Source organism: Geotrypetes seraphini, chromosome 5 (genome assembly GCF_902459505.1).
Source record: "Geotrypetes seraphini chromosome 5, aGeoSer1.1, whole genome shotgun sequence".
Lineage (NCBI taxonomy): Eukaryota > Metazoa > Chordata > Amphibia > Gymnophiona > Dermophiidae > Geotrypetes > Geotrypetes seraphini.
The window spans coordinates 142793227-142818803 of record NC_047088.1 but is presented as its reverse complement, the minus strand read 5'-3'; the positions used below and the strand labels follow the sequence as shown (position 1 = coordinate 142818803).

Sequence of the window (25577 nt, the reverse complement as noted above, 5' to 3'; positions counted from 1 at the left end):
CCCTCCCCCGAGCCGCTTTGGTTTTTCCTATTGAGAACAAATTTGCGGCGCTGCTGGATCCCTATTTGGAGGATGGGTTTACAGTTTCGGGTCTGTATAAGGATCTCCATCGATTATTGGGTCCGGCTGATCGAGCTGTCCTACACGCCCGTTGGTGCCAGGATCTGGGGATAGCACGAGACGCTTTGGATCTCCCTTCCTTGATTGCAAGACTCCCGGGAGTTTCCGTTAATGCAGATCTACGGGAGTGTCAGTTTAGGGTTCTTCATCGGGGCTATTTTACGAAAAGTCAGTTATATTATTCGGGTTACACGGACTCTCCTTTATGCCCTAAGTGCCTCCAGCAACCCCATTCGTTTATCCATGCCTTCTGGTCTTGTGTGAAAATCAAACGTTTTTGGCGGCAGGTTGTAACATATGTGGAGAGCGTCTTTGGTACTACATTACCTTTTTCTGCCGCTGGTCTCTTGCTGGATAAGTATGAGGCCTTCCGCTTGTCTGATTCGGGTCAGCGGCAGTTTATGAGACGGGTGGGGGTCTTGGGGAAGAAAGTAATTCTATCTGTCTGGATTGGGGAACTTTCTCCATCCTTTTGGGAATGGAGGAACCGTTTGCATGCTCTGCTGCTGCTGGAGTGTAAAGATGCGTCTTATAGCTTACGACGGAGGCGACTCTTTCTTCGGATCTGGGATTCTTACCTTTTTTCACTCTCACCACGGGCTAGAAGTGACATTCTAAATTCCTTGTGACTTTTTCGGAGACCTGGGCTTGTGTTCCATCCTTGAGGGGCGCCAGGTATGCTTCTTTCTCTTTCTTTCTTCTTCTTCTTTGCTCTCTTCCTTCTTTCTTTCTGTGTTGGTGTTCCTTATTGTCTTGGGCAGTGGGCTATCTGAGTCCAAGCCTACTGCACTCACTTTTTCTCGTTTCAGACTAGGGGGTTTGGGGGGGGGGGTGGTGTGGGTGGGATTGTTGGATCTCCTATTTTGTTTCTGCTGTTTTCCATTGTTACTGTGGTTCTGACCTATTGGTCTGTTCTGTGTTATTTGATAATAATAAAAATTGATTCAACAAAAAAAAAAGGAATAATCTTGTTTCCCCCTGTAAGAATGGTTCAACAACAAAGAGTAAAGTATAATCTACTGTGTCAATCACAGCAGATAAGTCAAATTATAACAGTACAATTTGTTTATGTTGACATAGTGATTTTTTTTGCATCTGTAATTAAGGGGAGAATTCATCAATGTATGCTACTGTTAAGATGGTTTACTTTACCATAAGTTGTGCTATTTTAGCACAAGGTCTCATTGGATAAAATGGGACCCTATGCTAAAATAGCACAACTTGTGATAAAACAACCCCTCTTAACAGTAGCACACCTTGGGGTCATTCCATGTCAAATGGTGCAATATTGAAAATCATCCCCACTCGACCTCCAAATTGAATAAAATTTTATGTGGATGTTCCCTATAGTTTTAAATGAAATCATTTAAAATTTTTCAGCTGGATCTCTATTAGTTTCAGACCTAGAGGTTATCGAATGTTGGTCACTCTCGAAGTACTGTGCTCTGCGTAACACAAAATAGCAGCTTTGTCCAGTCACTACAGCCCAACAAAGCCTCTAAGAGAATTGAAATTTTGCAAACTAATACAACACGTGGCACTAACTTCATGTGCAAAGTTTGGAATGTAACATTAGTTTACCTCCCTTTATATAAGCCAGCAAAATAGGCCAAAAAATGTAATAAAAGAAATTTAGGGCTCCTTTTACTAAGCTGCGCTGGCGTTTTTAGCGTGCGCTGAAGACTAGCGCATGCTAACCCCCATGCTACACGGAAAAAACTAATGCCAGATCTATGGGGACGTTAGCATGTAGCACGTGCACTAAAACCGCTAGCGCAGCTTAGTAAAAGGAGCCCTTAGTGCCTTCTTTGATTCTTCATTGTTCTTGACCTGTATTTTGAGTCAAGTCATAACTACCAGCAGTCATGGCACATGACATGCACATAGGATTTGCATTAAGAGACTTTGCAGCCAATTGGAAGCAAATAAATAATTACACAAAGAAATTATATTAGTGCTTTATACAAATTTTGGCCATTTTTGGGTGCAAATATCTCAACTGTATATCGTCCAGTTTTTTAAAGATTTTTAATATCACTTGAAAGAGCATCTTTTTTCTACAAAAGCCATTTTGTTTCATATTTGACCTGGGCTTGCTTTGGCTAGAAGTAGAATGCCTTCATTATTCACAGTGATAAAAAAGGGCATCTTTGACATCCTATTGTATAAAATGCAAATGAGCTAGAGATGTGAAATTGCATGGTGCAGGTAAACTTGTTGAGCTTGCCATGCTAACTCAGGTTACAACATCCACCGCTTGCACATACTCATGTAAATGGCCCATCAAAATGGTCACTAAAGCCAAAATGTTGCTTGCATGTATGACAGTTATTGGCGGATTGGAAATATCTCTGAAATCTCCTCAGAACACAATGATGCCTTAATTGACTTTTTGTATCCACATGGCCCAGCTTGATCCTTTTATTGGCCCATTAAAAAAGATACTGTGTGGGTTTCAGAGGAACATATTTTTATGGTGCTTGAAGCTCCAATGACATCCTCAAAAGGAAGGCAATACAGCTATTCACAAACTCTGTTGTACAATATTGACAATACATTCAAGGCATTGTACTCAGGCTAGCTGCATGATGAACAGAATTTGAAATGATTGTGAATCACAATTTGTCTTTGAAATTGTTACTTTCCTCACCATACTGTTCTTTGATCACATTAATTTTTCATCCTAATAAAAAGTTCCTATGAGCATCAGGAGCAGCAGGGGCCATTCAGTGCGGCTCTCTGCGCTAGAAACTGTCATCGCAGTTTTATAAAAGAAAGGGATAGTGTTAGTAACAGTTCTCTTGGAGCATACAACCTTCTTGTATGCCTTAGGTATAACTTTAACAGGGTAGTGTCCCTGAAACCTAAAGAACATATTTTTGGATTCTTGTAATTACAAACAGATGAATATAACTGCATCATTCTCAGTAACTGATCCATCCTAGTGCCAAAGGAACAGTTGAAAAGTTTCTGCCCTAATCAAGAAAACAATATTTTTTGGAGAAAATGAAATTTATTTTTCAACATAGTCTCTTTTTAAAACAATACATTTGCTTCAAGGTTTTTCCAGAACTTTCATTTCTGAAGTAAAATATAAAATGTCTAAACTGGATAAATAGTTGTTTACAGAATCTATGACCACAGAAGCCGAAGAAAATTTCTTCCCAGACAACCATTTTTTTCAGGTTCGGAAACAGAAAGAAGTTGCACTGGGCCAAATCCGGAGAGTACGGTGGATGGTGAATTAATTTGAACTGTAATTCATGCACTTTCACCATCGCAATTGTTGATGTCTGAGCCAGTGCATTGTCCTGGTGGAAGAAAACTTTCTTCTTGGTCAAATGAGGATGTTTGTCTTGATTTTGGCACTTAGACATTGTAGTATAGTGTAGCATAGTATTTGCCATTAATGGTTTTTACCTTTTCCAGATAGTGATTAAAAATTATTCCGTGGAAATCCCAAAAGACGGTTGCTATCAGCTTCCCAGCCGACTGAGCCGTCTTTACTTTCTTTAGAGTTGGTTCATCTCTTGTAGTCCATTATTTGGATTGTTGTTTTGTCTCAGGAGTATAGTGATGAACCCAAGGCATATCCACAAAACACCACAAAAAGTTTATTTATTTTTAGCATTTATATACCACTTATAGCCTAAGTGGATTACATTCAGGTACTCAAGCATTTTCCCCTATGTGTCCTGGTAGGCTCATACTATATAACGTACCTGGGGCAATGGGGGATTAAGTGACTTGCCCAAGGTCATAAGGAGCAGCGTGGGATTTGAATCCATGACCTCACTGTGCCACACATGCTGTAGCTCTAACCACTGTGCCATACATGCTTAAAACACTCAAAACTTATTTTCAAAATGTCCAATTGAACTTGTTTGTGGTTGACAGTTAGCAAATGTGGCACCCATTGCGCACTCAACTTTCTCATGCCTAAATATTCATGTAGGATGATGTGTACATGTTTTGATTAAAAGTTGGCAGCCTCCACTATCTCATTTAGGGTCAATCGGTGATCTTCCATCGGTGAACTTCATCAACCATTTCATCAGTTGTTGCTGGTTTTGGATGACTGGAGTGTTCTTCATCAACAGTGCTTGTCTGGCCACATTTAAACTCAGCAGCCCACACTTTCACCGTTGAAAATGAGGGAATACTGTGTCTAACTCAGATTTAATTTCAGTAGGTGATTTTCCATTCAAATAAAGGAATTTTATCACAGTACGATACTCAATTATGTCCAATTTTATTTTTATTTTTTAAAGTGGAGTAGTTCACTTCAGAAGGTTGAAAAGACAAAACTAGACATCAGACTGACTTGAAAATCTAGCTGTAGATATTTGTCAAAGCTATCTGCTGGACAGCTATAGAATTGTGATATGGTCTCATTGATTATTGGTGCAGTCCTTGATTTTGAGTATCTTGGATTATTGCAATATTGTTTATTTTGCAGGTTATAAAAAAAAATATATCTATATAGATTGTGTATTATCCAGAACATTGCTGTTTGTTTGATTTTTAATCTGAAGAAATTAGACCATAAAACACCTTATTTTTGTAGGTTGCACAGGCTTGTGGTTGAGGCAAGAGTGGTATACAAATTTGAATGCATTTGTTATAAGGTGTTGCATGGCTTCACTGCAAATTATCTTGTTGATCATTTTATATTTGCTAACCCAAGATGTTCTGTGCATACTTATGCATTGTTTACATTTCCATCTGTCAAGGTTTGCACATATAAAAAATATTTTCAGAGGCTGTTTTCATATCAAACCGCAATTAGGGACAAAGAGTTCATTCATTTGATTCTTGATTCTATCTCTTATCTACATTTTAGGAAATCATTGAAGGCCTATTTATATGCTAAATTTTTGTAAGTGTAATGCTTTTACTTAGCTGTGTTTGTTCAGTTTTTATCTTGTAAACTGCATAGAAATGCGAGGTATTGTGGTATACAAATACATATTTATGTTATGTTTTATGCTTTTTCTTAGGCTGGGCCTTTTCAATTGACCCTTAGATAGATACCAAGGCCCTGATTCTGTATAGGACGCCCGGGAGAGGTGTCCTATTCAGAATCGGGCCTACACTAAACCCCGATTCTGTAACCGGCGTCCAAGTTACAGACGCTGGTTAGAGAATCGGGTTAGATTAGACACGGACTGCTACACTTATCGCAGCAAGGGATCTCTCTGCCGCTATAAGTATAGCGGGCCGTGGCCACCTGTCCGATTGCCGGTAGGAGGGTGCCCAAACCCTCCTGCCAGAAGATGCCCCCCCCCCCCCGACACTACCGACCGCCTCTCCCCCCCCCCGACACTACCGATCGCTGGCAGGAGGGTGCCCAAACCATCCTGCCAGAAGATGCCCCCCCCGACACTACCGATCGCTGGCAGGAGGGTGCCCAAACTCTCCTGCCAGAAGATGCCCCCCCCCGACACTACCGATCGCTGGCAGGAGGGTGCCCAAACCCTCCTGCCAGAAGATGCCACCCCCCCCGACACTACCGATCGCTGGCAGGAGGGTGCCCAATCCCTCCTGCCTGAAGACGCACCCCCTCCGCACCCTCCCCCCCCCCCCGCGCTAACAGCCCCCAAACCTCCACCCCACCAAACTAACCTTTTCTTTTGGCCAGACAGGTCTTGCCTGTCCAGCCGGCAGGCCCGCCTCGTCGAAATGAGGCGGGCCCGCCCCTTAACGGCCCATCCCGCCAAAGCCTAAGGCCTGATTGGCCCAGGCTCTAGAAGCCTGGACCAATCAGGCCTAAAGCATAGCGGGTCCGCCCATCCCCACTAAGTCTAAGGCCTAGTGTCGGGGGGGGGCATCTTCTGGCAGGAGGGTTTGGGCACCCTCCTGCCAGCGATTGGTAGTGTCGGGGGGGGCATCTTCTGGCAGGAGGGTTTGGGCACCCTCATGCCAGCGATTGGTAGTGTTAGGGGGGGGCATCTTCTGGCAGGAGGGTTTGAGCACGCTCCTGCCAGCGATCGGTAGTGTCGGGGGGGGGCAGTCGGTAGTGTCGGGGGGGCATCTTCTGGCAGGAGGGTTTGGGCACCCTCCTGCTGGCAATCGGACAGGCAGCCGCGGCCCGCTATACTTATAGCGGCAGAGAGATCCCTTGCCGCAATAAGTATAGCGGCCGCGTCTACTTATAATGTAGACCAGCATTTTGTTGGCCTACATTGTAAGCGTCTCTTCCTCTACTAGGGAGACGCGTAGGGCTGCCTAGGTTCGCCTAAGGCCCTTAGGTGAGCTTAGGCGTCTTGCAGGCCTCCCTAGGCTCCCGGAGGCGCCTTCAATATAGGCGGCCTGTCTGGGGAGCATTTTTTTAAAAAACGTGCATCCCGATTGGCTGATTAGACAGCTGTAGGACGCCTACAGCTGCCTAAAATCGGGACGCACTTTGTAGAATCAGGGCCCAAGTGTTTGTCCCATGTTTCCCTATGGATGTTAGAAAGCTTCTTAGCCCTAAATCCCTCTAAATGTGAAGCTGTTTGTTTTCATCTGTGTCTTAACCTTCACCCTACGTCAGTAACTAGGTAATTCCTTACTCAGAATCTGTCGGGATCCTTGGTGTTATCAACTTTTAAGCCTCAGAGTAACGCTGTTGTTAGTTCTGTATTCTTCTCTCTTCACTGTATTCTGTGAGATCAGATTTTTCTTTCACCTTCACTTCTTAATAATAATAATAATAATAATAACAGCTTCATTGCTGTGCGTGCTAGACCTTAACGCCAGCATTGAGCTGGCGTTAGATCTAGAAGTGTAGCACATGGTAATTTCCTGCGTGTGCTAAAAATGCTAGTGCACCTTAGTAAAAGGAGCCCTAAATGTGAATAAATAAATGGGATGGGTTTGTTTGAAAATCAGTTTAATGCCATTTTCCTCTCTTAACCTTAACATCCCAAAGGAATGCTTCCTTTTCCTGTGGCTGAGTGTGCGCATGCTATTGCAGTCTTGCATTCTTTAAATTGCATTTAAGGAGGACAATTTTAAATCAGACCATTTGCTAGATTTTTTATAATTTATAATTTTTTAATATAAATGAGTTTAAAATACACCTTCCATTTGAGCTGAAGAGATGCAATCATTCAAATACACTGGAAGCTGAAACAGAATTGATTCAAACTCATTTTGCAAGAAAGTTGAGGGGAATCTGTGTTGTCTGTAGAATATGCATTTTATGATCTTATTCTTAACACACAGGAAATTGTTCTTTGTCATAATAAATTTCCTGATGAAAATGAATGTTTTTATAAAATGGATTTCTTTATCCTTTCACTTTCCCATTATTGATAAAGTAGTGTGATTGCCATGTTCTGTTGAATGCACAAAAATAAAGCTTAAAACAAAATACATGTCTTGTCTAGTTCTTGGGGTCTCAGGCAAGAAGTGTTACATTTCTGTATTGGTTTTTGGAAGTTTAGTCCAGTAAAATATCTCATTTTAAAACATTTTTAAAACTTTATATGCTTTCCTGACAAAAAGCATATCAGGATTGTAGTGCAGAATTCTCAGTTTATAGGCCTCAACATCTCTAATCCATCATAAAAAAGTTACTGTGAATCACACCCTTGTTTCTCATGTTCTTTAGCCTTTTTTGGGTATCATTGCTATATCATTCTGATTTCCATATACATATATACATACAGTAATTCTTTCTTTTTTTCCCCAGAGTTTTCCCCCGGGAATATCTTTTCCAGCAGATCCACTTGTACTCCCTTGCAGATCTGCAGCAGGTAACTACTTTCAAACAGATTTTTTTTCTTTTTTGCAATTGCCAGATCTTCTCCAAGGCAAATTCTTGTATTTATACTTCAGTGAAGTTCATTTTTGCAAAGTAATATTACCTATCTGAATAATTTTTGGGTTGAGGGGTTCTTAAGTGAAGTTACTATGAAGAGGAAACCATACATATTGTCACTGTTAATGTATGGTATTCATCAGAGTGGTTGGTGACAATCTGTTCACTATTCACTTCCCTTAAAGAGGCTGACAATATTGCTTTTTTATTATTATTTTTTTTTGCTACACCTCAAAATGGCTACAGCTAGCAGACTTTCTTGATTGAATAATAAGTTGAGCATTAGCACAAGACGACTTTCTACCTTTTCTTAAGAGGGAGGTTCATGCAAAGCAAGCAAATTATAAAGTACATAATTCTATGACGGTAATCATAAATAAGTTAATATTTTTATGAATTTTTCTTACTGAACAACAATTGAATCTCTTTAAATAGAGGTGTATATTGGTTGTCAAAATAAGAAAAACTAGATAGTCTGTAAGCATTTAGCTTCATAATGGGAAGGAAATAAAATATAACCATTCAGTACAAGAAATCAATTCGTAACAGTAGAGAATTATAGTAGTCTAATTGTTTCAGCACCACCAAATGAAGAATACCATGCAAGTCCTTGGGATCCAGATGTGATCAAAGACTCCACATCTTATGCATAAAGGATTACTTCCTTGCAATGTTTGAAAGAAAAATAATTAAAGAAAGGATTCAAACTTATCCCCAAGATAGTAATCTTAACTTCAGGAATAATTAGTGTGTTCAAAATAAGAGGGAAATGAGTGGGATGTTATGATTGTAGCAGGTTTCCAGGTCTCGCCGCATCTGTGTAGAAAGAACCGACATTTCAGCCAACATGCTGTGGCTTTCTTCAGGGTATGCTGTGAGGTCTGCAGTGTGTCTTTATATATAGTGGGTTCACTGATCTGATTGAGAACAGAAAGTCTGCTGATCATAAATTTGAATTTTGGCGGGAAAGTTTGAATTTGAATTTTGGTAGGAAAGTTCTTTGACAATCCAGGATGAAGAAAAAAAAAAAAAGAAAAGGGGATTATGAACATTTAGACTTTAACTGGACATACTGGAAAGTGATGGTAGGGAAAAGAAATGGAAGGGAAAAAATACATAGTTCAGCTAGTTTATGGAGGCCCCTTTATCTGCATTGAAGTTATTGGGGTATCTTGCAATTTCTATTGCCTCTTTGATTCTTCTTGGCCACCAATGGTCTTCTTTCTCCAGGACTTTTGTGTTTTCAATTCTAATTGTATGACCAATTTCCCTTCCATGGAGGGCTACAACTGATTTTTCTGTGTTGCATAGCTTGTAGTGTCTCTTGTGCTCTTTCAGCCTTTCCTTTGTCCCAGGGCCGCCATCAGGGCAGTACTACCAGTCCTGCATTCAGGGGCCCGGAGCTGACAGGGGGCCCGGGCTCCCCCAGGGCACAGTTCTTCAACCGCCGGTCCGTGGACCGGTGCCGGTCCCAGTATCGTACCTAGGGGGGGGCGGTCCACCCCAGGTGCACAGGAGAGAGCTGGACGGGGAACCCGCGGAGTTCAATACATCTCGAGCCGTGAGGCTCGTCTTCTGTTCCTACCTGCCCTGCCGCTCACATATAGCCGATCGGAAGTGTTCCCCGATGTCAGCGCTGACGTCGAAGGGAGGGCTTAAGCAAAGCCTGCCCTCCGACGTCAGCGCTGACGTCGGAGAATACTTCCGGTCGGCTATTTATGCGCGGCAGGGCAGGCAGGAAACAGGAGTCAAGCCTCTTGGCTCGAGCTCCGTTTTGCTGAGAAAGTTGCAAAGATGGGCTGAGAGGCAAACGCGGAACACAAAAGGGGGGAAGGAGTGCATTTTGGACACAAGGCATGAACTTGGGAGAGAGAAAGGGAGGGAAAGAGATGCTGAGGTGGGGGATGGAATGGGATTTTGGACACAAAAGGCATGGACTTGGGAGAGAAGAAGGGAGGGAAAGAGATGCTGAGGTGGGGGAGGGAATGGGTTTTTGAACACAGAAGGCATGGACTTGGGAGAGAGGAAGGGAGGAAAGAGATGCTGAGGTGGGGGAGGAAATGGGTTTTTGGACACAGAAGGCATCGACTTGGGAGAGAGGAAGGGAGGGAAAGAGATGCTGAGGTGGGGGAGGGAATGCATTTTTGGACACAGAAGGCATGGACTTGGGAGAGAGGAAGGGAAGGAAAGAGATGCTGAGGTGGGGGAGGGAATGCGTTTTTGGACACAGAAGGCATGGACTTGGGAGAGAGGAAGGGAAGGAAAGAGATGCTGAGGTGGGGGAGGGAATGGGTTTTTAGACACAGAAGGCATGGACTTGGGAGAGAAGAAGGGAGGGAAAGAGATGCTGAGGTGGGGGAGGGAATGGGTTTTTGGACACAGAAGGCATGGACTTGGGAGAGAGGAAGGGAGGGAAAGAGATGCTGAGGTGGGGGAGGGAATGTGTTTTTGGACACAGAAGGCATGGACTTGGGAGAGAGGAAGGTAGGGAAAGAGATGCTGAGGTGGGGGAGGGAATGTGTTTTTGGACACAGAAGGCATGGACTTGGGAGAGAGGAAGGGAGGGAAAGAGATGCTGAGATGGGGGAGGGAATGGGTTTTTAGACACAGAAGGCATGGACTTGGGAGAGAGGAACGGAGGGAAAGAGGTGGTTGTGTACACGGGGAATAGAAGAAAGGAGAATTTTTGGTCATAGGGAGGGAGTGAGGTACAGATAGTGGCATACCAAGGTGGGGGAGGGTGGTGGGGTGACATTGCATAAAGTCATCTGCCTTGACCTCTTTGAAAACCCGCGGAATATAAATGATAATTAACATTTTTTCTGTGTATAGCGTGCTTTGTTTTTTTAAAATTTTATTGTTGGTAGATCATTTTGGCTTGGCTACAAAGGTAAGGGGGAGGGAGGGAGGGGAGCTGCTGAAAGGCATCTAGTAATCCTTGCAGGCTTGACTGTGCAGGGAATTATTTTTGTAAAATCATGTTTTGTTCTGTGACTGGCATTATTTAGACTTTAATTTCTATGAATGAATAGAATGAAAATGATATAAATTACTTGCTTGTTTTTATGTGCGTGCGCTGAAGGAAAGTGGAGAGAGGTGGGCTGAGGACGCTGAAGGGAAATGGGGAAGAGAGAGTGGGGAGAAGACGCTGATTTATAAATTGACAATTGTACAGAATATTGTTTCTTTTTTATATTCATCCATAGCTGCATGTTAATGATGTGCTCATATGCACTTATTTATCATCATAATATATACATCATCATTAACATGCAGCTGTGGATGTGTAAGGACAGACTGAGGAGGATGGATGGGAAGGAAGGAAGGTGCACATATCAACATATCATACATTTTTAACATGCATGATGCAGCTATATGCAAGCTGAGGAGGATGGGATCAAACAGATGTGTATATTCAGATATGCGCTCAGATGTGTAGTTTTTTCTGATATATTTATTAAGCTTACAGTATTTATAAAACCACATTTAATACTTGTTACAAAAAATATTTTGCAATTGTGATCTACTTCTGGCCTACAAAGGTCAAAAGAAATCCTTAACACCTTCCAATTAAACAAATACCATAAATAGATTGTAACCTACCCTCTCTAACTGCATTCCATATGTATTTTTCATACAGTTCTTCACTGTCAGTTTAATTTCCATCCTATAAGTTCACATAGAATTTTTCTTTTTTCAACCATCTTTATTTTCTCTTCTTTATTAATTTCCAGGTACTTTAGTTAGATTGTGAGCCTTCGGGACAGTAAGGGAATTTTTTAAGTACCTTCTTACTTCTCATTTATAATCTTAATGTATATTTTCTTCAAACCGCTTAGAACCTAATGGATGTAGCGGTATATAAGAAATAAATTACATTACATTACATTACATTAACTGAGATTTTACATTCAAAAGTGAATTATAGCTACTAGCACTATTATTTATTAGTTATTTATTATGCAGATGTTTGTTAGTTTGTTATTAGTTCAGTATTAGATATATGTTAGTTTAGAATAGATAGGTATAGATTAGTTTAGGTTAGGTTAGGGCCCTGCTGAAAGAGTCTACCTTGACGTGGTTGCAGGCTTACAAATCTTTTGGTCAAAGACTGCGGCGACAGAGAAAAGTATGTGTGTATTCGGCCCATGGAAGAAGGGGGGGGGTCGGGGGGAAGGGGTGCGTGGGGGGCCCAATAGGATTGCTCAGTAAGGGGCCCAGAAATTTCTGATGGGGGCCCTGCTTTGTCCAGTCTCACCAATGTAAGATTGGCCACAACTGCATGAGATTTCATATACACCAGGGGTTTGGAGCAGAAACATCCAGTCTTTCACATGTGTAAGTGCAGATGCAAGTTTCTGTGGTGCATTATAGTCTGTTTTGATGTTATTTTTCCTTAGTAGTTTCCCTATGTGATCTGTTACTCCTTAAACATAAGGGAGCACTACCCTTTTTTGCTCTGATGCAGTATTGTCAGCTGGTGGTTGTTGGTGGTCGCTGGTTTTCTGGGTCGGGTTGTCCATATATTTTAGGGCTCAGGAGGTAGCCCTTCTGCTTTAGCCATTAGCAAGAAAACCTGGAGGTTGTCCTTTTCTTCCTGAAGGCTTCCTGGGTCACAGACATTTAGAGCTCTATTCACGAGTGCATGTAGAATCCCTCTTTTTGTGGATGAGTGGTGATGAGTCTCTGCATGCAGATAACGATTGGTATGGGTGGGTTTCCTGTATACCGTGTGTCTCAAGTTTCCATCTCACCACTTTCTAATCATTACATCCAGGAAAGGAAGGCATCCATTGGTCTTGGTCTCCATGGTGAATTTTATGTTGGGGTGGCCATTGTTTAGATAGTCTAGAAATTTACAGAGTTTCTCCTGTCTATGGGGCCAGGTGACAAAAGTGTCATCCACATAGCGGATCCACAATTTAGGTTTAAGCTTGGCACTCTCCAGTAGGTTAGTTTCGACAGACTCCATGAATATGTTAGTTACCACTGGGGAGAGGGGGGAGCCCATCGTTGTGCCTTCTGTTTGGGCATAGTACTATTCTCGGTAATGAAAGAAAGTTGTTTTGCCACTAGGGTTGCCCATTCCAGTGGGATGTTATTCCTTCGACTAAACTACAGAGTCTCTAATTTATTCTGATTACATTTATAGACATATTGAAATGCTTGGTACTTAAGAAAAGTGGCTTTTTATACTGCTTTTTACTGGTATGTGACCTTTCTTAGATCTAATCTCTGTTCTGCAGGAGCATGTCTTTAGTCATTCCCTTAGAAGCTGCTCAATATTCAAAGTAATTGAACCGGGCAGGAGAGGCTTCTTTTTGCTTAAATCGCCTTTATCCACCTAAGCACTGATATTTAATGGCACTTAACTAGAGAACAGGGCTGGTATTAGGGGGGCAAAAATGGCAACTGCCCTAGGCCCCACAGCTTCAGAGGACCCCTGTAGACCAGGATGTCTTTCCTTTTTCCCCACTCCGTTCTGAAGCCCTTCTCACATTTTAAAATGCAAAGGGGTTGCTTCCCTGCCCCCTCCCCTGATTTCCCCACCCACCAAATGCCCTCCCATCCAACATCTCTCCCTTCCTCTTCCTTCCCTCCATCCTCACTACTTGCTTTCCCATCCAGCATCCCTCCCTTCATTTAAAAATCAGCTGCTCCAGGGGTCCCTGTGGTTTGGGATGTCCTACCCTTCTCCCCACCCTATTCCAAAGTTACCCTCATGTTTTAAAATGCAAGGGGGGGGTGCTGGCATGGCAGTGATTTTCTAGCGCTGTTCACAGCTTCTTTAGTGCTGTTCCCTTGCCATGGTCCACTCCCATCTGATGTAACTTCCTGTTTCTGCTTGGGTGGATCACAACGGTAACAGCTCTGAGGAAGTCATGTGCAGCAGTAGAAAATCACTGCTGCACCAGTGATCCTCCCTTGCATTTTAAAACAAGGGCACTTTGGAACAGGGTAGGGAGAAGGAAAGGACCTCCCAGCCCACAGGAGTCCCTTGAGCAGCTGATTTTTAAATGAAGGGAGAGATGCTGAATGGGTAGATCCAGGGATGGAGGAAGGGAGGGATGCTGGATGAGAGGGCATTTGGTGGGTAGGAAAATTGGGGGGAGTGGCAAGGAGGAGAGGAATTTCTGCCCTGGGCCCCAGCATATTTAACACCGACCCTGCTAGAGAATGCTGCTATCACCACAGTCCACCCCTGCACTGTCCAGTTAGTGCAGGGGTGATCTGGGAGAAAAAATAATTTAACCAGTTAGCAGCCATTTTCAGACCACTAACTGGTAAGGTAAGTGGCTGAAGTTAGGCAAAAAGCTAAAGTGGCAAAAAGCTATCCTGACTTTAGCCACAGAGGTGTAATGGTCTGAATATTGACCTGTGCTTGATTAGCCTTTGGGTAGTAGTAGAGAAATTCCATCTCCCTCTCCCCTTCTGATCCTTACTCCCATCCCCAGATTCTGCAAACCCCCCACCCTGATTCCCCTCCCACCCACACCCAAAGAAAATTCAAGGCAGGCACCTCATACACTTTGTGCTCAATAATACACTTGTTAAATTCCATTTTGGTCTTATATATATACAGTATATCAATTTATAGGGGCAAATAACATAAACCATGTTCTGAGTCTTGCAGTTAGAGAATTGTTTTAGTTCAAAAGACAGCAGAGAAACCACTGATAGAACATGCAGTAGCTCATACTTATGTTTTTGAAGATTTTAAATTTCTGGTCCTCAAAAAAGTTCAAAAACCATGAAGAGGTGGTAATATACTGAAATGATTATTTTACAGGAAGAACAAGGATTCATTTTTAAATACAATACTGTGATACTGAATGATTTAAATGATTCAGATCTGAGTGTTTTTTAATAAGAATTATATTTAGACCACTACACTTTTTATTTTATAGTGGAAGATCATGGGTGCACATGACTTTTATGAGAACATATGTTTATGTATTGTTGAATTTTTGATAGCAAGTTCTTTATATGCATATGGAACATAAGGTTATTAAGATACACCACTGTGATAGTTTAATAATTTTATTGTTTTATCTTTTAACTGTTATTTAGTGTGCGATTATTGTATTTATTGGGAGGTTTTTTTTGCTTATCTATTGCTCTTTGGTAAATGGTGTTTTAAATGATCATTACTGTAATTGTTGTTTTTATGATTTTTCACAATTTTAATGTGCTATTGTCTTAGAGGCAGTAATACATGTTTGAACAGTATAGAGAATGACACAGGGATAAAATTTGCCCCTTTCCCTGCAGTTAGCCACAGGAAACCATCCACGTTATTCTATAAGGAGAGAGGAAAGAATCAGAGTATGGAATTCTATGAGAGTCAGAGCAGCATCGGAGAATTTAGCACTTTGGGCCACAGTAAAAACTTCTTCCACAGCTTGGTAAAAGAGGGGGTGGTGAGTAAGTTGGGGGCGGTAGGGTGCATACTATTGCTTAACTTACAGCACTATTAGAATCCGGGCCAAAATGGCCACTGGAACACACAGGATTTTTTTTAGTGTTTTTATCAATTTTAAAGCTAATCAAACACAGTTTTTGTGTGTGGGGTTTTTTTTTTTTTTTAACAATTCTAGGAGGGCATGACATGGCTGTATTAGATTTTGTGCTTTTTTTCCATTTTTAAAGGGATCAAAAAAAATCACCATTTTTAAAGAGAGAGTTGCTTTTAAAGATAGTTTTACTGCTTACTTTAAAGTGTAGAAGGTTTTTGAGTTTGAATAATTTTTAAACACACTTCTTTTTAAAAATCATTATCCATGACTCTTGGAGAGCAAAGCTTGGTTTCATTTTAATGAGCAATCTGTGAGGAACCTTGTTGTGGCTGTAAGTACTGTTTTGTTACTAAAGATGTGTTATTTCCGTTGCTAGTAGTCATGTTCAAGTGAGGATTTTTTAATCAATTGACCGGACTGCAGCAATCGAGAAGAGGCTGCTGGACCACGCGAAGGGTGCTGAAGGAAAGGAAAGAGAGAGGAGGAGGTGAGAGAGGAACAGACGCTGAAGGGAAATGGGGAGGAGAGAGTGGGGAGCAGACACTGCTTGGAAGTGTGTAGGAAAGAGAAAGGTGAACACGCTGGACGGAAGTAGAGAGATAGAGGGGGAGGGAGGAGCAGATGTTGCATGGAATTGGATAGAAGCGAGGAGAACAAATGCTGGAAAGAAGTGGGGAGGAGAGAGAGGGGAGCAGATGCTGTATGGTAGTGGGGAGGAGAGAGAGGGGAACAGATTCTGGAAGGAAGTGGAGAGAGAGGGAGGCACAGGCACCGAATGAGAGTGGGGAGGGGAAAAAGTGGAACAGATGCTGAAGGGAAGTGGGGAGTTGAGAGAGGGGAACATATACTGGATGGAAGGAGGGGATAAAGAAAAAATGGCACATGCTGGATTAGGGAGATAGATACCAGATCTGAGGTGATGAAAGGAGGAGAGAGACGCTAAAAACCACCTGGGAGAGAGAGTGAGAGATGAAGGTAAGAAGACAGATATCCAGACCATGGGGGGAGTGGAGGGAAGAAGATGGGTGCCAGACCAATGGTGGGGTGAGGGAGAGATGGAAGGGAAAGGTGGACAGTTTCTGGTAGAGGCATATGGAAAAAGCAGAGAGAAGGCAGACAGTGGATGGAAGGAAGAGAATGACGAGAAGATTAGGAAAACATAAACCAGATGACAAAGGTAGAAAATTCTATTCTATTCCATTTATTTTCTGGGTTTGTTTGGGTTTTTTTTGCTTTAAGATAAAATAGTTTTGTAGCTGTGTTGATAAATGTTTATAAAGCCCTGCCAGCAGAAGTTCTCTTCTTTTAGTTTAGCAGCCAGAACTCTGATTTATAAAATGACAATTGTACAGAATATTATTTCCTTTTACACTTTAATAAAATAAGTTCAGTATAAAACTATTCGAGGCTTGTGCAGATGGGATCAGATGGTTTGCGGAGCCAGGGGGGAGATGGGAAATGAACTGAGACATGGGTGGGGCAGGGACCAAGTTCGCGGGGACGGGGCAGAGACAGGGATACATTTTTTCACCATATCATTCTCTATTACATAGGAGGATGGGGAAATACATTGAAGAACAATATGTTTCTAGGCATTTAAACTAGAAGGTGGGGGTGGCGTATGTATGGACAATTATAGAGAGAGTACAAGCGCAAACAAAAAAAGGAACAGAAACCCCACATAAAAGACAACAAGAAAAGAAAACAAGTGGGTAGTTGTATAGAACACATCAACCTTGAAACAAACATTATTCATATAGATTCAAATTAAAATACATATAAATGTAATATCATTGAAATTCAGTGACTCAGTGGATGACCCGACATGGTCCATTTTTCGGCCTCCGATTGAAGGCCTGCTTCAGGGGTGTGGATATTGGTCTGAAAAGATATACATATCACATTAAAAATCAAGACTGCAAAATTCAAATGAGCATAATATAAACACAAAAAGCATAAAAATAACAGCAGTGTACTTTAAACACTAAGTGGTCCTTTTACTAAGGCGCGCTAGCTGTTTTAGCGAGCACTAAAATCTAATGCGTCCATTATAGCGTTTAGCGCATGCTAATATTTAGCACATGCTAAAACGGCTAGCATGCCCTAGTAGAATGGCCCCTAAGTAAATAAGGGCAAAAAATAAATATCATATTTTCAAGTTTCAAGTTTATTAGGATTTTATATACCGCTTATCAAGGTTATCTAAGCGGTTTTACAATCAGGTACTCAAGCATTTTTCACTCCATAACACACACTTTTCCCCCTCAAAAGTAGGAATAAATGTCTGTGCGTCCTATGGAGTGAATATACCCTCCTCGTACCTTTTTTTAATTCCGATGGTCCAGCGTTGTATCGGCAGGAGCTTTCTGCACTCTTGCCCCTCCCTTGCTGGACAGCTGCCTCCTTATCTCTTGTGGCCAGCAGTGCATAAGGCAGGAGCGAGCTTTTCACACTCCTGCTTGGCTCCGCGCCTCTCCCTGAATGGCTGCTATCAGTTCTCGTGAAAAAGGAGATTACCACTGAAAAATAGCTGGAAAGCAATGACCACAAGCGCTCGCAGTCTAAGCAACAAAGTTCATGATCTGCAAGCCCTGATGTTAGAGGCAGATCTGGTTATTGTTGCTATCACAGAGACATGATTCAGTGAATCCCATGCAGTGTTCTCCCCAGAAATTTTTTCCAGCCGGATGGCATGAAAAAGTAACCGGGTGGGACGGGATGGGGAAATTTGGTGGTGGGGAAAATTAACCCCCTCTTTTACTAACGTGCACTAGCATTTTTAGCACGCGCAAACCCCTGCGCTATGTGGGAAAAGTAATGCCAGCTCAAAGCTGGCGGTAGCATCTAACACGCATGGCAATTCTCTGTGCGCTAAGCACACGCTAAAACCACTATCGTAACTTAGTAAAGGGAGCCCTAAATGTGTGCTATTTTTATTAGTTAAGTATTATTATTATTATCCAATGCTCAATATGACTTCCTTTTTTAAGGTTTGACACTTGAGCCAGAATATTTTTACTAAATTTAAGAAGTATTTGCCCTCTTTCAAATGGTATAGAGGTTAAAAAAAAGGGAAAGGCGTTAATGAAGTCATTAGGTTCAATCTAGCCATTTATTTCTGCATGAATTTAAACAACAACAAAAAAAAGATAAATATAGTTCATTCAGTCATACAAGAAATGGCTCTACAGCAGGGGTGTCCACACTTTTTGGGCTTGCGAGCTACTTTTAAAATGACCAAGTCAAAATGATCTACCAACAATAAAATTTTTTAAAAAACACAAAGCACACTGTACGCAGAGAAAATGTTAATTATCATTTATATTCCGCGGGTTTTCAAAGAGGTCAAGGCAGACGATTCTATGCCACCACCCTCTGTAATCTGCCACTCAGCCAATCATTGACCCATGCAGTTAGTGTCTCTCCTAACCCCATCGATTCCAACTTGCTTAGCAGCCTGCGGTGTGGGACACTGTCAAAAGCTTTACTGAAGTCCAGGTACACGACGTCCAAAGACTCTCCCAAGTCCAACTTTCTTGTTACCCAGTCAAAGAAGCTGATGAGATTGAATTGGCAGGACCTACCCTTGGTGAATCCATGCTGACTGGGATCCTGAAGATTCCCTTCATTCAAGATCGTGTCCAATTTGCTTTTAATTAGTGTTTCATGAGTTTGCACACTATTGATGTGAGACTCACCAGTCTATAATTTGCAGCCTCTGCCCTGCAACCCTTTTTATGCAGAGGAACGACATTAGCTAATTTCCAGTCCAGGGGAACTTTCCCCTTACTTAGGGAGAGATTGAATAGCTCAGCCAACGGTTTCGCCAGGACATCGCTCAATTCTCTGAGCACTCTTGGGTGCAAATTGTCTGGTCCCATGGCTTTGTTCACCTTGAGTCTTGCCGGTTCACTGTAAACTTCACCTGGTGTGAACTCAAAATTCTGAAACGGGTCTTCTCTGCTTTGTGTTGCCTTCAACTGCGGACCGTGTCCCGGTGCCTCACAGGTGAAGACTGAGCAGAAGTATTCATTCAGTAGTTCGGCTTTATCGGAATCTGCTTCCAAGTAACTTCCGTCCGGTCTTCTAAGGCGTACTATCCCGCCTGTGTTCCTTTTTCTGTCACTAATATACCTGAAGAAGGATTTGTCCCCCTTTTTAATGTTTTTTGCCAGAATTTCTTCCACTCGAAGTTTTGCCTCCCTAACTGCCATTTTGACTGCTGTAGACCTGGTCCTATATTCTACCTTTGCCTCTCTTTTCTCCGTGCGCTTGTAGGAGAGAAACGCTTTTTTCTTCTCCTTAATGAGGTGCGAGATCTCCGCTGTGAACCATTGGGGTTTATTGTTTCTTTGTCGTTTATTTACTGATTATATGAAGCGGCTAGTTGCTTCATGTATGGTTGATTTCAGTGTATCACTAATGTTCGAGTGAGGGCCCACCTGGGAAGTAGAGATCATCAAACAGTTTGGTTTGATATAACAGCTAAAATAGAGAGCGGCCACATAATACTTAAAGTCCTAGATTTCAAACGTACAGACTTTAATAAAATGGGAGAGTACCTGAAGAAAGAGCTGTTACGATGGGAGGAAATGAGATATGTGGGAAAACAGTGGTCTAAGCTGAAAGGAGCAATAAAAAAGGCTATGGACCTTTATGTGAAAAAAAATAAATAAAAACAAGAGAAAAGGAAACCGATATGGTTAGAAACATAGAAACATAGAAAGATGACGGCAGAAAAGGGCCACAGCCCATCAAGTCTGCCCACTCTATTGACCCACCCCATTAAGTCTGAATGCTAATGACCTAGTTCCTTTACTCGACCCTCATAGGGATCCCACGTGGATATCCCATTTATTCTTGAAGTCGAGCACGCTGGTGGCCTTGATCACCTGCACCGGAAGTCTGTTCCAGTGATCTACCACCCTTTCTGTGAAGAAATACTTCCTGGTGTCACCACTAAATTTTCCTCCTCTGAGTTTGAGCGGGTGCCCCCTTGTGACCGAGGGTCCCTTGGGAAAGAATATATCGTTTTCCACCTCGACACGACCCGTGACGTACTTAAATGTCTCAATCATGTCACCCCTTTCCCTGCGCTCCTCTAGGGTATAGAGCTGCAGTTTGCCCAGTCTTTCTTCGTATGAGAGACCCTTGAGCCCCGAGACCATCCTAGTGGCCATCCTCTGGACCGACTCAGCTCGAAGCACATCTTTCCGGTAATGTGGCCTCCAGAATTGCACACAGTATTCCAGATGGGGTCTCACCATGGTTCTATAGAGTGGCATAATGACTTCAGGTTTACGGCTGACGAAGCTTCTATTGATACATCCCATCATTTGCCTTGCCTTTGATGAGGCCTTTTCTACTTGTTTGGCAGCCTTCATGTCTGCACTGATGATTACCCCCAAGTCCCGTTCCTCTGAAGTCCTAGCTAGCGTTTCTCCATTCAAGGAGTATGTTCTGCATGGATTTCCTCTGCCGAGATGCATGACCTTACATTTTTTAGCGTTGAAGCCTAGCTGCCATGTCGAGGACCAGTTTTCTAACGTGATCAGATCTTGTGTCATACTATCCTGGAGGTTACTTTCACTTACTATGTTACACAGTTTGGCATCGTCGGCGAACAGTGCTACTTTACCCTGAAGCCCCCGGGTCAGGTCCCCTATGAATATGTTGAAAAGGGATGGTCCCAGGACTGAGCCCTGCGGCACTCCACTAGTCACCTCCGATGTCTCAGAGAGGGTGCCGTTGACTACCACCCTCTGAAGTCTTCCACTCAGCCAATCCCTGACCCATGCAGTTAGTTTCTCACCCAAACCCATCGATTTCATCTTGTTTAATAGTCTACGGTGTGGGACACTGTCGAAAGCTTTACTGAAATCCAAGTACACTATGTCCAGAGACTCTCCCAGGTCTAGCTTTCCTGTCACCCAATCGAAGAAGCTTATAAGATTGGATTGGCATGACCTGCCTCTGGTGAATCCATGTTGACAGGGATCCCTTAGATTCCCTTCATCCATTATCGTGTCTAATTTACCTTTAAGTAGAGTTTCCATGAGTTTACACACTATTGATGTGAGACTCACTGGTCTGTAATTCGCAGCCTCTGCTCTGCAACCCTTTTTGTGCAGAGGAACGACATTAGCTGTTTTCCAGTCCAGGGGGACTCTCCCCGTACTTAGGGAGAGATTGAAGAGCATGGCTAACGGTTCCGCCAGAACATCGCACAGCTCTCTGAGCACTCTTGGGTGCAAATTGTCCGGTCCCATGGCTTTGTTCACCTTGAGTCTTGAAAGTTCTCTGTAAACATCAGCTGGTGTGAACTCAAAATTCAGAAATGGGTCTTCCTTGCTTTCCTTTGCTTCCAGCTGTGGCCCTTGCCCTGGCGCCTCGCAGGTAAAGACTGAACAGAAGTAATCGTTCAGTAGTTTGGCTTTTTCAGAATCTGTTTCCACATAATTCCCGTCTGGCGTTCTAAGGCGTACTATCCCGTCTGCGTTCTTTTTCCTGTCGCTAATGTACCTGAAGAAGGATTTGTCCCCTTTTTTAATGTTCTTCGCTAGTGTTTCTTCCATTCGAAGTTTGGCCTCCCTGACTGCTGTTTTGACCGCTGCAGACTTTGTCCTGTATTCAATGTTTGCTTCTTTTTCCCCCGTGCGTTTGTACAAGAGAAACGCTCTTTTCTTATCCTTGACGAGGTACGAGACCTCATCAGTGAACCATTGGGGTTTCTTTTTTCTTTGTTGTTTAGTTACTGATTTTATGTAGCGGATAGTTGCCTCATGAAGGGTTGATTTCAAGGTTGACCACATAACCTCCACATTATCCGTCACTTCTTGAACCTGAAGCGTCTGATGGACGAAGTCTCCCATGCGTGTGAAGTCAGTGCCCCGGAAATTGAGTACCCTTGTTTTTGTTTGTGTTCTAGGGAAGCCTTTCCTGAGGTTGAACCATACCATGTTATGGTCACTGGTGGCTAGCGGTTCTCCCACCGAGATCTCTGAGACGCTTTCCCCGTTCGTAAGTACCAGGTCCAGGATGGCCTGGGACCTAGTGGGCTCTAATACCAATTGTTTGAGCCGTACTCCCTTCATGGACGTTAATATCCTCCTGCTATCATAAGTAGTCGCTGAGAGTGTGTTCCAATCTACATCAGGCATGTTAAAGTCTCCCAGCAGAACAACGTCTCCCCGTAAGGTGATATTCTCAATGTCTTCAATTAATTCAATGTCCTTGTGCTCCGATTGTCTTGGAGGTCTGTACACCACACCAAGATACAGGCATTTTTCTCCGCCTCTGGCCAGGTTTACCCAGATGGATTCCCCAGTATACTTGATATCCGTGATTCTGGTTGTTTTGATGTTTTCTTTGATGTAAAGTGCTACCCCTCCTCCTAACTTACCCTCTCTGTCTTGGCGAAGCAGGTTGTATCCTGGTATAGTTATATCCCACCCATGAGAGTCTGTGAACCATGTTTCTGAAATTGCTACTACGTCTAGGTCTGCATTAACTATTTCTGTTTCCAGTTCTAGAAATTTATTCCCTAGGCTGTGTGCGTTAACATACATAGCTCTCCACTCTTTTTGTTTACTAAGCTCATGCAGAGAGCCACCTATTTGAGTTAAAGTGTCTCCTAGCAATTCTTTTGCAGTAAGGGTACTTACCTTAGACTTAGAAGCGGAGTTTTGGTTCGCCACATCAGGATTGTTACTTACTGCTCTGGTGTAAAAGTGGGTACCCACCCCCGACTTACCTAGTTTAAAGCCTTTCGAAGTAGGTGGGCTAGTCGGTGTCCGAAGACGTTCTTACCTCTGTTGGTCAAGTGGAGTCCGTCTGGTCCCTGTAGTCCCTGTAGTGTCTCTCCGTGATTCAGGAATCCGAAACTAGTTCTCCAAACTAGTGTCAGAGAAAATAAAGGCAAAAGAGTTGGAGTTCCTGAAATATAAAAAAACCTCAAGAAGAGGCATACAGATAGGACTATCAAGTGAAACTGAAAGAAGCCAAGAGAGAGATACATCTGGCGAAAGCACAGGCAGAAGAGCAAATAGCTAAAAATGTAAAAAAGGGAGACAAATTTTTTTTCAAATATATTAGTGAGAGAAGGAAGATGAAAAATGGAATTGCAAAGCTAAAAGATGCTATGAACCAATATGTGGAGAGTGATGAGGAAAAAGCAAATATGTTAAACAAATACTTCTCTTCTGTATTCATGGAAGAAAATCCTGGAGAAGGACCGAGATTGGCAAAGTTACACAAGAAAATGGAGTAGATTCTGCGCCATTCACTGAAGGTGGACAAAGCGATGGGACCAGACGGGATCCATCCCTGGATACTGAGGGAGCTCAGAGAGGTTCTGTCGGGTCCTATTAAAACTTGTTCAACAAATCTCTGGAGACAGGAGTGGTTCTCGGGGATTGGAGGGATGTGGTCCCTATTCACAAAAGTGGTCACAGGGATGAAGCGGGAAACTATAGGCCAGAAAACCTCACTTTGGTTGTTGGAAGTATTGCTGAAAAAAAAGGATAGAGAACTTCCTAGAATCTAATGAGTTACAGGATTCGAGGCAGCATGGCTTAATAATGAAGATGTCATAAAAATAGACACAGTCCATGGGTATTATATTATAGACTGTGTCTATTTTTATGACATCTTTATTATTGACTTAATAAAAGTATTTCCTTGGTTGAAATTTTGACATCTCTTTTGCCTCTTGTTTCTGGGTTTCTGTGATATTATTGAGGCAAAATTCTTCTTTCCCTTTTTTTGTTTATTAAAGGTAAATCATGCCAAATAAATCTGATTGAATTTTTTGAATAAAATGAAGAAAGACCTAACGAAGCTTGAAGAATGGTCTGAAATGTGGCATAGAAACATAGAAATAGACGGCAGATAAGGGCCACGGCCTATCTAGTCTGCCCACCCCAATGACCCTCCCTACCTATCTCTGCGATTAGATCCCACATGTCTATCCCATTTGGCCTTAAAATCAGACATGCTGCTGGCCTCAATGACCTGAAGTGGAAGACTATTCCAGCGATCAACCACCCTTTCAGCGAAGAAGAACTTCCTAGTGTCACTGTGCAGTTTCCCGCCCCTGATTTTCCACGGATGCCCCCTTGTTGCCGAGGGACCCTTGAAAAAGAAGATATCTTCTTCCACCTCGATGCAGACCGTGAGATACTTGAATGTCTCGATCATGTCTCCCCTCTCTCTACGTTCCTCGAGTGAGTAGAGCTGTAACTTCCCTAGCCGCTCCTCATATGGGAGATCCTTGAGTCCCGAGACCATCCGGGTGGCCATTCTCTGGACCGATTCTAGTCTCAGCACATCCTTATGGTAATGCGGCCTCCAGAATTGCACACAGTACTCCAGGTGTGGTCTCACCATGGATCCATACAATGGCATAGTGACTTAAGGTTTACGGCTGACGAAACTCCTGTGTATGCAACCTATGATTTGCCTTGCTTTGGAGGAAGCATGCTCCACTTGATTTGCAGTCTTCATGTCTTCACTGACGATCACCCCTAAGTCTCGTTCTGCTTCAGTTCTTGTTAGGATCTCGCCATTAAGGGTGTAAGTCTTGCATGGATTTTGGCTGCCCAGATGCATGACTTTGCATTTTTTGGCATTGAAACTGAGTTGCCAGGACCTAGACCAGCGCTCCAGTAGAAGTAGGTCATGCATCATGTTGTCTGGCATTGAATTTTGTCTGTTGTGCTTTTGCACACTACATTGCTTAGTTTGGCGTCATCGGCGAATAATGTTATTTTACCTTGGAGCCCTTCTGCCAAGTCTTTTATATAGATGTTGAACAGGACAGAGCCCTGCGGCACTCCACTTATCACCTCCGACATTTCGGAGGGGGTGCCGTTCACCACTTCCCTCTGAAGCCTACCTCCAAGCCAGTTTCCAATCCATTTGGTCAATGTGTCACCCAATCCTATAGAACTCATCTTGCTCAGCAACCTGCGGTGTGGTACGCTATCGAATGCTTTGCTGAAGTCCAGGTAAACGATGTCCAGGGACTTCCCAACATCCAGCTTCCTCGTCACCCAGTCAAAGAAGCTGATCAGGTTGGATTGGCAGGATCTCCCCTTAGTAAATCCATGTTGAGGGGGATCCCGTAGATTCTC

The 25577-nt window shown here is 42.8% G+C and overlaps 1 protein-coding gene across 6 annotated transcripts in view; it reads left to right on the top strand.

Annotated features, from left to right (window-relative positions):
• PLEKHM3 (pleckstrin homology domain containing M3) overlaps positions 1–25577 on the top strand; it is a 386793-nt gene that overhangs the window by 218471 nt on the left and 142745 nt on the right. For 5 of the 6 annotated variants that reach the window (XM_033945256.1, XM_033945254.1, XM_033945253.1 and 2 more), the window contains exons 6-7: positions 4964–4999; positions 7799–7862. In XM_033945256.1, the coding sequence (XP_033801147.1) occupies positions 4964–4999; positions 7799–7862 (100 nt within the window). The remainder of the gene's footprint in view (positions 1–4963; positions 5000–7798; positions 7863–25577) is intronic. The other variant, XM_033945259.1, reaches the window with a different exon arrangement.